The sequence below is a fragment of the Gracilinanus agilis genome, chromosome 4 (genome assembly GCF_016433145.1).
Source record: "Gracilinanus agilis isolate LMUSP501 chromosome 4, AgileGrace, whole genome shotgun sequence".
NCBI classification, from domain to species: domain Eukaryota; kingdom Metazoa; phylum Chordata; class Mammalia; order Didelphimorphia; family Didelphidae; genus Gracilinanus; species Gracilinanus agilis.
Window position 1 is genome coordinate 406725681 of NC_058133.1, and position 13849 is coordinate 406739529.

Sequence of the window (13849 nt, forward strand, 5' to 3'; positions counted from 1 at the left end):
ATACCACATGCATTTAAAAATACCAATTACAAAAAAGAATTAAGTCTGAAATATCTACTCTTTGTAACAGGATGAATAATGATAATTACCTCTTCCTCAAGTTTGCCATCTCTCAAGGTAGGAGGTATTCCTGGGTGCTTGGCTAGCAACAATTCCATCAGGTTGTGTGTAGAATGAAGTCTCTACATGTGCAAAAACAATAAGAACTTTGATATTCCATTCATGGAATAAGTGAAATAAGCAGCTTTTTTTTTAATCTTCATTTTCCAACTTAGAATTAATATTCTGTATTGGTTCCAAGGCAGAAGAGGGGTAAGGGCCAGGCAATGAGGGTCAAGTGACTTGTCCAGCGTCACACAGCTAGGAAGTGTCTTAGCTCACATTTGAAACCAGAACCTCCCATCTCCAGGCCTGGCTCTTAATGTACTGAGGTACCCAGCTGCCCCCTAGCAATTTATTCTTACCTTACTGCTATCATAGCACTCTGACTACTGATAACAGACTGTATAAAGAAGAAACTTTTCATTCTAACAGAATTTATTCTGAAATATTGCATTCTATTTCATGAAAAAACTTTATAAGTCAGACATCTATGAAATCTAGGTGGAGCCAACATATCTATCTGTTTAGTATAACTTTACTATAACTTCACCATCATTTATCCAATCTCTACTAGCAACAAAAATGTGATGGAAACTGAAAGAGGCCTTCAAAATCAGAAAAGACATAATCATATGGACAAATTTTACTTTTGATTCACTGCCCAAAAATGTTTAATTCTGCATATGTAGGGTCCAGGTTTTAATTTGTTTTCCCAAAGTGGTTATAGGTTTCAATGATCCCTCTTGTAATCAATGGGCTGAAAGACAGTTGGCCAAAAATGGAGCTGCAATATGTGGACCATAGTAGACTTAAATGAAGTTACTAATGGTCTTTCTCTGACCCTGTTCTCAGTTGGTTAACAAATATTTATTAAGCCCCTACTATGTTCCTCGCATTGTGATAAACACCCTACTTGGAGCAAATGAACTAAGTGGCCACCAGTTGGTGCCACTGACCCTTCTTCCAAAGTAATGTGACAGTTTAAATGAATAGTAGGCAATATTCTTCTATATTATGACAGATTCTAGGATGCAGACAAACATTAGATTAGTTGACAGAAGAAATGGATTTGAAGATCTACTGTTACAGTTTAGTAGCTAAGCAACTTTTAGCAAATCACTAAATCACTTTCTTTCTTCATCTATAAAATAAGGATAATACAGTTTAAACTACATAAATCAGACAACTGTGAAATCAAAGTATTAAGATATAAGTTGTGTGAGCGGGTTGGTTTTTTAAAAATAAACCTTAACTGAAATGTTCTGGCACTCTCTAGTAACATTTACTGGTGTTTACTAGTCATCTCAAACATCAAAGAATCCTTATTTAAAAAAGCAAAAAAACCCAAATATAAAATTGTTAAATGTTTACTCACTTGTAATGAATCAGTTTTGAGCTTGTCTTTGTGTTCTTCAGATGAACGTAATACTTCTCTGTATAGGTCAACTGCTTGGGGATACTCATCTGAAGAATTAAAGTTAATAATAAATAAATATATAAACACAACAAAAATAAAATAAAGTTAATAATAAAGCCAAGAAAATATATACATATATAAAGTCAAAAATGTCCTTATTTGCTACATATATAAATGGCATATTGTAAATGTTGTAATTTTTAAAGGAAACTTCATAGACTTCCAGAATGGGGAAGGATTTCAGAGATGATTTAGTTAAATCTTAAACTAAAACATGAATCCTCTCATATGAAGATTTAATTTTATTTCATGTGGGCTTTATTTAACAGTAAGAAAAAGAAATATCCTCTTATTAATTTTAAAAGCAATATAACAATACAAATTTTTATACTGGTAAGAGAGTAAACAAGTCCAAAAAATGTTTTTGCTATGAATGACATAAAAATGAAAATTATGTTAAACTGTAATTAATTTTTTTTCAAACCCTTAACTTCTGTGTATTGGCTTCTTGGTGGAAGAGTGGTAAGGGTGGGCAAATGGGGGTCAAGTGATTTGCCCAGGGTCACACAGCTGGGAAGTGTCGGAGGCCGGATTTGAACCTAGGACCTCCCGTCTAAACTGTAATTAATTTTAACAAATGTCACTTTCATTAAAAGCCAAAAGGAGCTAAAAACTTATGATGTACTTAAAATTAAAGGCAGGCTTCAATAAATCAGTTTTAATTTGATTTAATTACAACACGTCAAATTTTAGCAGATTTTTCAATATCTTCTTACCAAAGCACACAAATGTGGAAGAAAAATAATTCTTGTTTATGTGTGAAATTACAAAGTACTTTATCATTAACTATAGCTTAGTGACTTAAAACTTTATCATTTCTGTGAAAAAAACTCACAAATAGTTAAGGATGATTTCTTTTTCTGTCATTCAATATGAATAGCTATTTCATCTCAAATTGATGTCAACCTGTCATTTCTAGGTAAGTTGAGGCTAATGTGGTGACCTGAGTGAGAAATCTCACTTGTTTGTTGCTTTTGAAAGCAAGTTCAAAACACAAAGCTAAAGACACAACTGAAATAGCAACTGTCTTGTTAACAGCATCATCACATAATTTTTACAGAATAGCAGCACTTTAAGTATTTGTAATTCTCTTAAGTTCTAAGAGTCTTATTAATATAAACAGTTGGGAAGGTTTTTTAAATGCCCTTTTAAATACTTTAATGTTTTTTATAATATTTCCTTGGTTTTCATCTTGTTTTTATTTAATTTATTTTTTAAAACCCCTACCTTCTTTCTTGTCTTACATCAATACTGTGTACTGGTTCCAAGGCAAAAAAGCAGTAAGGGGTAGGCAACTGGGGTTAAGTGACTTGGCCAGGGTCACAAAGCTAGCAAATGTCTGAGGCTAGATTTGAACCCAGGACCTCTCATTTCTAGGCCTGGCTCTCAATCCACTGCCCTCTCATTTTTAAAAAAAAATTTAGTTTCAAACAAATGTAATTTAGGAAAGCCACCCTCAACTAAGAAGTATTCTGGAATGTTTTTCTTTTGATATATAATGATAACTAACTAGGACTAACCCACCAAAAGGAAGTGAAGCATAAAAAAAATAAAGAAAAATAATCAGAACAGAAGATACTGAATGCCTGTTATTCATCAAGTAGCAGTTAATATGTTGTTCTTGCCAGTTGCCAAATATTTTAGAATTAGATCAGATGATCTACTTTTTCTTCCAATTATAGGCTTATTTTTTACTTTCTAAATGGGGTAAAAAAGAAAAAAGTTGATAAGAGGAAAAGCAAAAATGCTGAAAGGAAAAATACCTAGCTCTTTAAGCAACTGAGTCACATGATCATATTACTTTTACTTACACACAAGACACACAGAGAAGGGAGAAATTACTACTTTAGACATTTTGAGCAGTGAATTATGACACCTATTGTTAGACTTCACAACACAACACTGTATTACTTCTGATTATATTTAATGAAGGCAAAAACATTTCATGGCATATTTTGTATTCTACTTGTTTTCATACCTGTCCAGAACAGGCAGATAGAAAAGAGCATCGGCTTTGGAGTCAGATGTGAGTTTACAGTCAATTCCATCCTTTAAAAGCTGTGTGATTTTGGGCAAGTTTTAACTTCTCAACAGAAACGAGTTTTCTCATTTATGAAATGGAGTACAAATAATGCACTATAGTTCATTTTCTCACAAGGTTATTGTGAGGAATACATTACATAAATCTGAGTTGCTGTTGCTATATATATATATATATATATATATATTTTTTTTTTTTTTTTCTCACTACATTCCTACTCTGATGTCTCTTTATGGTAGAAAGCTAAGCCTGGTTTCTCAAACATTGTGGAAGATCACAAGAGCTGGTAGGTCTTACATACCAAACTAGAAAGGCTTGACGTATAGGCATATATGAGGACAACTTAACCAGGTTTTGAGAGGCTAAATATTTTGACCCCAGTAGCTTTCAAAGACTGTCTTATAAAATTATAAAAGGGTTGTGATCTGCATTAGTTGAGGGAGTTACATGTGGCAATGGAATTACAGATCTTTGAAGTATTGAACTACTAAAGCATTATTATTCCCAAGTTTTCTCTTCTATTTTGATTGCTCCACGTTTTGTTTTGAGATTGGGAAAAAATGATGTCCAATGTAATAGATACTTGTCCTCACTTTAGCTAATTCTCTAAACTATATTTAAAGAAAAAATTTTTTTTTTTAAATTTGCTAGAGCTACTTGATGTTGGCTTTCACTTCAGATCACAAACAAAAATAGGCAGGTGCTTAGATTATTGTCATAGATATGGAATGCTATTTAACTGCTGTGAATTAAGTAAAAATGTGAATTTCTAAGATATCACAGATTCACAAAACAGGCCAAAAAAAAAAAAAAAAGATTACTTTAGTAGACCAGCTTAACTGTAAGTTACTAATATAGAACTAGTAGCATTTACATTTTCACCCAAGCATCCACTGGGCCTGTAGTCAGGAAGGCTTAAGTTTAAATCCTGTCTCAGACACTAGATATGTGACCCTGGGAAAATAACTTAACCTCACTGATCTCAGTTTCCTCATCTGTAAAATGAACAGTAGAAGAAAATGGCAAACTACTTTAGCATTTTTGCCAAGGAAACCACAAATGGTGTCAGAAAGAGTCGAATAACATTACCAATCATCCTTTCTAAAGAATGAAATCCTGATCAAGTTGATACATGTAAAGGGTGATCACTTGCTGGAGTTCTCAATGATTTCTAATATCTCTTCTGGTTTTAAGCCTCCACAAATTTAACAAAGCAACAAGTGGCCACTTTCTGTCCTGATTTCTATAAACTCATTTTGCAGTCTCTGAAATACCTAGGTCAATTTTATGTCAGAGATTTTAAGATAGGGAGAGAAAGCACATCCTTCTTAGTTCAATTAAAAGAGCAACAATGATAATTGCCCACACATGTTTATTTACAACGAGAGCTATCTGAAGGTGGAATGGGTTGCCTTAGTAGGTAATAGACTTCTAGAAATGTATAAGTAAAAGATGACTATTATATGGGGAGGGAAGGTCTTCTTCAGGTGTAGGTGGGACTAGATGGATTCTATAGTTCCTCCCAATTCAAAGATTCTGTAAAACTCAGTTTCTAATACAGTAGAGAGGTACTACTGTCACCGGTGGTTGCAGGAAAATATAAACAGTTTCATTAACAAGAGCAATTTATTTATAACTCAAAGAGTTCCTTCTTTAACACTTCATTTCTCAACTCATAATTCTTTTACATTATCTTTTAGCTGGATATAGGCTGTCTCTAATCTATCTTGGAGTTTTAAAAAGTTTTTAAAGTTTGCCTTACAGAAAACAGGAAATGGTAAAATTTTCTGAATAATCCTCATTGTATTTAAATGCATGGTTCTTCAGGATAAACCAAAAACTTTGCTTAAAAGAAATGAATGGCATGAAGTGTGTTTGAAGTGTATATTTTACTTACGTTTAGACTGCTGTATAACCAAATACTATTTCATATGATTTTCTTTAATAACTACATTTTCCTTTGAATTAACTTTACATCTTTAATAATAAAATTACATAGACTGTTTAAGAGAGGGTAGAGAGGTAAAGAATAAGAAAATGAAAATTTAGGATTAACTTTAAAATCTAACCTAAATCTCCTGAAGAAGCTAGAGAAAATTGCTAAAGAAGATAAATGAGTGAATTAGAGGGAAGGAAATAAGGAGTTCATGCTAAGGTTACTCCAAAGCTGAAAAAAAAAAAAAAAGGTAAAGTTATCTAATTAGTAGGCTTTTTTGTGTGTTGTCTTCTGGTAATTCTTTACCAACGACAAGAACTATTACACCAATATTAAAAAAAGGTTAATTCTTTAATTATTTAGCAGTTTAACAAAAAAAGGTTAATTCTTTAATTATTTAGCAGTTTAACAATATTTCCTAGGCTATACAGTACAAGGCCTGACAGTGCCAGCTGTAATAAAAGGTTACTATTGATTTAGAATAGACTATAAAAGGAGACATCTGTAATAACTTATTTATAACTTATTGTTTTATAACTTATTAAAATATCAAGCTCTACTTTATCTCCTTCAGAATGTTTTTAAGGGAATCAGAGATAAAAAGCAATCTGCTTCTACCTTTAATGATATGGATGCCAGCTAAGCCATTAAGAGCACAAACCAGTTGCCGATGTGCTTCTTCACATTCAGTTCGACATTTCTTCTGCAGTGAAGTCAGCAACTCTTCCATGGTCATAGTACTGAAAGAAATAGTAGACTGGTCAAACTTAGACAAAAATATTCAGATATTTCTTCTTTAGCCATAGTAGTATGGCATGCAAGAATGCATTCTGTGAATCCTGGAAGGAGAGTAAGGAAAGGAGACCTGCGAATTTAGAGATGATGACTCAATGGCTAGAGCTCACGGGTATCCTTCATATAACCTCAAGTTTGGGGTTATTTTTTTTTTACAATAAAACTTACTGACTTTGATGGGGAACAAAAGAAGATTTAATTCTTTCCCAAAGAAAACATTGTAATATAAGTTTCATTGACTTAATCTTGATGCTCTTGTTCATCATGGAAGTACTGGCATTTCTACCATAAACCATAGGCCAAATATCTTGCCTATTCAGGGAATGATCTACTGAAGCAATAGGCAGAATTATTATAGAAAGTAATATATCACTATCAATGCCCAGGAAGGAGCCTATCAAAACAGGTCTTTCACCTCCTATATTCAGAAATAAAAAAATATACTTATTTCCCATCTACTAAGCTATTAATGATTAAAAAGGTTTCATCTCAAAAATCAAAAAAAAATTAAGGTAGCAAAAAGTTGTATTTAACAAAATTGTTCATTTACTTTTTTTTAAACACTTACCTTCTGTCTTAGAATTGATACTAAGTATCAGTTCCAAGGCAAAAGAGTGATAAGAGCTAGGTAATGAGTTAAATGACATAGGTAGGAAGTGTCTAAATCTAAATTTGAATCCAGGATTTTGTTTCTAGGCTTGGCTCTCTATACAATAGGTAATCTACAGTTCCTTCAGTTACTTTCTTAGAAGTAATATCCAACTAGTGCGCAAGAAATTCTATATTTCTGGTTTTTATTATGAATATTTCTTCTTAGCACCAAAGGAGAAAAGTCAAGGAGGCTACCATATGCTCCAATATGAGACTGACAATATTTGCATATTTGGTAAATTCACAGGGCTTAAAAGTTTCACCAAGCAATAATCAATATGGAAATCTAGAGAACATGAAGGGCTCTCTACACGTGGCAGAGACATGAAATTCATTCATAACTAGCAAATTCGCAAAGAGTAGGAAGAGAGGTGAAATAGAAAGTGGACAATTCTCACAAAAGTAGAAAAAGAGCAACAATTCAGGCTCAAATTTGAACTCAGTTCTCTGAACTTCTGCAGTATGACAGAACAGATAAGTTTTATATTTGGATTCTGAGGATGACTGATGCTAAACATTAGCTGCTTTTCTCAATCTATCAAAATTGATAATAATAAAAACACCTAATACACCTATATCATGTGTAGCTGTTTGTACTTTCATAAATAAATTCTCATTTGATCTTCACAGCAGTCTATTTTATAAATATAAAAAACTAGTGCACAGATAGTTAAGTAATTTGCCCATGCAGTAAGACAGTCAAGACTACAATCCAAATCTAATTTGTAGTCTAAATAAGGTAAAAAAGAGTTCAATTAACAGACTTGCAGAGGAGTAGTACAATCATTCATTGGCTCAGTAGTACAAGGTTTGGGGCTAAGGGTGGATGGGCAAGTCTTTGAGCATCTTGGTTCCTTTTTTCACCCCCTAGAGTGATCATTTTAATAAGTTAGTATTACTTAAGTATTATTAACAACAGAAGAAAGGAATTATAAATGAAACCTTTTTTGTAGTGGCAAGAATTCTCCTCGAACAGCCTGTGGGTGGCAGCAAGCCTGTCTGAGTCTCAACAATGGGTAGAGAATAGATGTGACGGTCCTCCTGTCAAGGCTGCTGAGTTTCAGAGCCCAATCAGATATCTTTCTAAGCTTTGCCAGGGCATCCTGACAACACACCTCATGCTGACGGTGATAGAAATGCCTCTCCACTGGAGAAAAGTGAAGCCAGTGTACATCTTCTGTCTGTGGGGGAATCTGAATCTGAGAAGGAAAAACAAATGAGACATTCCATGGAACATTCTTTCCCTATAAGCCTTTTTCTTAAAATAGCCTTTAAAGAAAACTAAAAAATTTTACTAACTTGGTCAATTACATCCTTTTTTGCAGACCTCCACATTATTTTGGCAATAAGGTTGTAGAGGGGTTGAGGATTTTTCCTGCAGTAAGGACGATACAGGAGTTGATCCCACCAGTGTTTGACCCAATATGGATCAACACCAAGGAAGAGCACTAACCCATAGAGATCTAAAAAGAAAGGAAAAAATAAGGAAAATTTGTTTTTGTGTTTCTTTGCTATTCTTTAGGAATTTGGCTTTAAATGGAAATTTTTTTACATGAAATTATTCATCATTTTAAGGTCATAACACTTTTCAAGGAATTAAAATGCATATTAGATAATCGTTCACTGCAAGAGTACAAGTGATAAGGAAAGTTCACAGAAAATATTCTGTTTTTGATTTTCCAAGATTCAAGCCAAAAGCTATTAAAAGGATTGTTGGTGACTGATAATAATTTTTATTTCTTTACTAAGATAATGAGCCTTGAATCATATAACACTTAAGTTTTCTAAAATTGTCATTTAAAAAAAAGTCAGAGAAAGTTAAAGGTAAGTGAACATCAACAGGAATTCATGCTGGCATTCAACAAAGATCTATGGTCTTAATTGATTAATTCAAAAGATCTATTACCTTATTGCTATATTTCATAAGCAGAGGTTAGCAAAGCTATAGACACTTTGTCAGCAGAGATTATACTTTTAACAAACATTTCTACAGTACTATTGGGTGAAGAATGGAAAACTGTGAGGGGGGAAATGGTTAAAAATAAATTCATAAAATGAAAGACCATGGCAAGTTTTGTTACTTCCTGCAATAGAACTGTGGTGACTTTGTTCTCATTTTTTAGGGAAAAGAGCATTAAAGGTAAATGTCACATGGTTTAACATCTATTTCTCTTATAATCTTATCATATTTTGGCCATAAATAAACCTACCTACCATGCTATGATGTCTTTCCTTATGTACTTGACCATTTTCAAATGTGCAATACATTTTTGCATTTTATCAAGCTCCTTTAGGACAAAAAGCTACAAAATCTTTATCTTTGTATCTAATATCTAAGCTTTGTATATAATATGTTGACATTCAGTGTTTAGCAGAATAAACTGCACATGGCATATGCTTGGTGTGTGCTAAACAAATGAATGCCTACTATACTTGAAGTCATATATTTCAGGATTAGTTTCACATCTCAGAAGTCCCAAGAGCCCAAACTTCCTATTTCAAAATGAATTCTAAACTTCTACCCTTTGTGAAGAGTTTATTTTCCCCCACATAACATACTTTATAAACTATCTGTGATTGTGTTAACAGTCATCATGGGCATACTCAAGTACTGTGCTTCTCAAATATTAAACAGATACTTTTTGAACACATGCCAGGAATTTACCATTCAAAGAGGCACCACCTTCAGCTCATCATAAATAAACCATGCCAAACAAAATTTATTTGCTATTTTGATAATATCTCTAGAATGGTAGGTCAGAAGAATGTTATGGATGCAGAATCCCTTGATTTTACCTAGGCATCTGGCATTCACCTCATAATCTCCTAATTTGCAGATAGATAGGTAGGATATCTTAAAAAAGAAATGGAGGAATGCTATGTTAAGCTCTACAATCTGGAAATCCAAATTACCTTTCTAGCCTCATATTACTCTATTCCTCACAAATAAAACTAATTCCTCCCCTTCTCCCACAGTGCTGTCTACTTCCATTCCTTTGTACTAACTGCTCCTTAGGCTCACCCCTTCTTTTCCTCCTTTAGGCTACTGAATAATCCTGCCCATCTTTTAAAGTTTAATTCAAATGGCATCATATTCTTGAAATCATTCCAAAATAATTTATAGGACATTGGATAATATTTATTTCACAGTCTCCAAAGCATTTATATATAATACTGACTATTAAATTTTTTTCTGTTTGCCTATTACCACCCTAGACTGTGGAATCAAGAAAGGCATATCTTTTTAGTGTAAAGCAAAGTTCTTCACTCAGCAAGTACTTAATATTTTTTGAAGGAATACATGAAATTATAAAGAAGTTAGTTATGTGCTGTAGGACTCTTTTGCCCTATCTATTTTATGCCTAAACATCTATTTTTAAATCACTAATTAGATGAAGATATAAAAAGCATACTTATTATCAAAATACCAGCTAATGAAAAGCTAAGAAGGGGGTAAAGTCAAATAAACTTTAGGATTTCTGAAAATATTCTTATAGGACCATGTGATTCTGAATAATAATTGAGCACACAGGCATTCCATCTCCCATTGTTATCATTGTCCCATCTACCCTAAGCATTAGTTTTATTTCTTCTTGAAGTGTCTTCTTTTCTCCAATACAGATAAAACAAAATCACAAAGCATCTTTTTTGTTTGTGTTTAGCATCAACTTTAGTTCATACAGAGACTGAGGACTCCTGACACCTCTACAGAACTGTAATATACTTTTGTATTTATCTTTGCTGTATTCTACAGATCCAGAGTGCTGCACCTGAAGTCAAGAAGACCAAAGTTCAAAGCTGGCCTAGGGCACTTACTAGCTGAGTAAACTAAGTTACTATATTTCTTTTTGCTTTAGTTTCTTCAGTTATAAAATAGGGATAGAATAGCATCTACCTTGCAGAATTATTGTGAGAATCAAAAACGATAATATTGGTGAAGTATTGAGCACAGTGCCTGGCACATAATAGGTAATTAATAAATAATTATTTCTTCTCTTCCACAAAAATTTAAATTGATTGGTAAATTCTTTTTGCAACTATAATATTAGCTTCCTTTAGGCAAACTTGCCTTTCCACTTTCCAATGAAGTAGTTTCATTTTCTGTCTTCATATGTGAGATTTGAGAACATTCTATCCCTTCTTGGCTGAGTTTCCCTAGTAAAATTTTAGTCAATGGGTTCCCAAATAATCTTTCTCTGAATCCTTTGAAATGTGCTCTCCTGAAATCTAGGGTGAATCTTAGACTATTCCCTCTGTTTTCTTCTCTTATCATAAATAGATTATACCTTGTAACATGACTACATCTCCAAAAGGTAATTATTACTGAAAGTCAAATGAGAAATTTGTAAAGTACTTAGTACAAGGCCTGACACATATTAGGCACTAGAGAAATGCTTATTCCCTCCTACTCTTTCCTACTTTTGTTTTTCAAAAAATCAGATCCAGAATACAAATTCCTTTTGTTGGCATGCCTGGATTTTGATGGATGAACTTATCATTAGGGTGTGTCAAGAAATTAGTAGTTCTGCTTTTGGCAAAGAAAATAAAAGTCCTAGTAAATAGCCCCATAACTGAGTTTTCCCAAAACTACTTTATCCTACTACTGTGCTATGCTTGTGATGCTTCCTAAATGCTTCATCTATTTCTGCTCTCTAGATGTTCAGCAGTAAATTCTGATAACTATAGTTCTTTTTCTTCTAATCTTCACTCAAATATTCTCTATTCTATAGGTTTTTTTGAGGGGATTTTTACATTTCATCAAATGAATACCTTTTCTAAGGTATTGTTATATATGCTAATCTACCCTTTTTACCGATGCTGTTTCTTTGGAATATGGTATACTAATGCAAAGTCATATTCCAATCATAGTTCTAATTCCATCAAGTCTGAATGAAACCTTGAGAAAGAACCTGTAATTTTGTCAAGGTGATGAACTTCTGTGTGGGAAAGCTTTTCTGCAACACAGATGAACAAACTTCTTCTAATCTATTTACAAAATCCTATGTGATCATCTAGGTAATTTAAATGAGTTACCCAAGATCATAGAAGTTAAGGCTAGAAGCAGGATTTTAATTTGGGCCTTCTTAACTCCAAGCCTAGACCTGGATCAACTATTTCACATAGTTTCAGGTGACTGAAAGCTATGCTGTCAAATGTTATTTGACTACAATAAATATTTTTGGGATTTGAAATTGGAAAAAGATTCTTCCTGACTTCAGGCTGGTGCTCTATCCACTAAGCAATCTACCTACCCTAGACTTTCTAGACAGAAAGCCTCAAATACAAGTGCTAGCCAAGTTTCTTTAACTGTATTTTACAACTTTGGGAAGAAGTAAAGATATTCTCCACCAACTTACATTTTACTAGTTTTTCTACTTCCTTAGAAGCAGCATGATATTATAAAGATGGTACCTCAGAGACGGGAAGATCTGGTTTCAAGTTTCCCTTCTGCTATACAATGGCTTGTGACCTGGGTAAGTTATTTATCTTTGAGTGCTCTAAGGGATTCCCCAACTCAGTAAATCATAGAGGAGGTGCTAATCTTCATAGTTAGAGGGAGGTTCCTCATGCAGAATTTATACCAATGAAACCACAGGGACAGCCCCTATTCAAGTTTCTATTCCTATTCTCCCACCTTCTAAGAAGTAGTAAAACAAATTAAATCGGCATTCTTTACTACTTCCTGGAATAAATTATTATTCAACTTTGAGAAGATCCTAAAGTTATTTTTAGAATTTCAGCATGTGTTATGTTACTAAAAGTATTTCTAGTCAAAGTAGTGTCTTGTGGCTGCAATTTATTTTCACAAAACAAGGATACTTTTGATATTGAAAAAACAAAATTATTTTGTTAATAGCATATTTACATTTTTTGTCTATATGTATGTGTGAGCATACATATATATGTATGAACTTTCTTATTCTTTTTCCTTTCTTTAAAAAATACAGATTCATTTCTAAGTATTTGTCTTTAACCAAGGACTTTGAAACTTGAGTTCCAATTATACTCCAGTAGCAAGATGGGAATCAGATCTGGGTAGTGAAGAACTATGGAAACACTGCATTATTAAATGGTGTATCACAGTTATTATCTATAGAACTATAAGGGGGAATAAAAATTTATTATCTAAAAATCAAAGATCTCATCTTCAAGAAGAAAATTCATTCTTGAGCTTAGTTTTCAAAAAATCCAAAAAACTTTTATATTCATTCATGAGTAATAAGTTGAAAAAGAGCCAACCATTTAAAAAGGGTTTAGTTTCATTACTTTCAGTGAAAATATGAGATTTGAAAGTAGTTTTATAATATATGGTTCAAATCTTCCACAAAAAGTTAATCCTCTCAAACTAATGTGCACACTAATATAAAAAGAAGAAGATATAACACATAAATTATACCTCACCTTCTAATCCTCTCTGTACTGGAGTGCCACTGACACACCAGCGATTGATTCCACTCAAGCGCAAAGCCATTTCAGCAGCCTAATGAAAGAGAACAGGAGTAATAAACAAATTTTGTCAAAAACGCAAGTGTTGGGAGTAAATATACTTAAGGAAAACCCATAAATGTCTATACTCTGAATCAGATGTACACTGCTACTACATTTAACTGAGGCTATATATAAATTTATATCACACACACACACACACACACACACACTTACTTTCAATGTATAATTCTTTAGTAGCTTCACAATCACAACTCAGTTCAGGGTCTACTATAGTCATAAAAGTCTGAGAAGGTAATAAATAGCCTGAGGGAATCATATAAACACTTATTCATTCTCTCTCTCTCTCTCTCTCTCTCTCTCTCTCTCTCTCTCTCTCTCTCTCTCTCTCTCTCTCTCT

General features: G+C 33.1%; 1 protein-coding gene across 1 annotated transcript in view; it reads right to left on the reverse strand.

Annotated features, from left to right (window-relative positions):
* SHPRH (SNF2 histone linker PHD RING helicase) overlaps positions 1–13849 on the reverse strand; it is an 87768-nt gene that overhangs the window by 61393 nt on the left and 12526 nt on the right. The window contains 6 exon segments of the mRNA XM_044675453.1: positions 90–182; positions 1478–1566; positions 6175–6296; positions 7945–8201; positions 8302–8465; positions 13405–13483. Of these exon segments, the coding sequence (XP_044531388.1) occupies positions 90–182; positions 1478–1566; positions 6175–6296; positions 7945–8201; positions 8302–8465; positions 13405–13483 (804 nt within the window).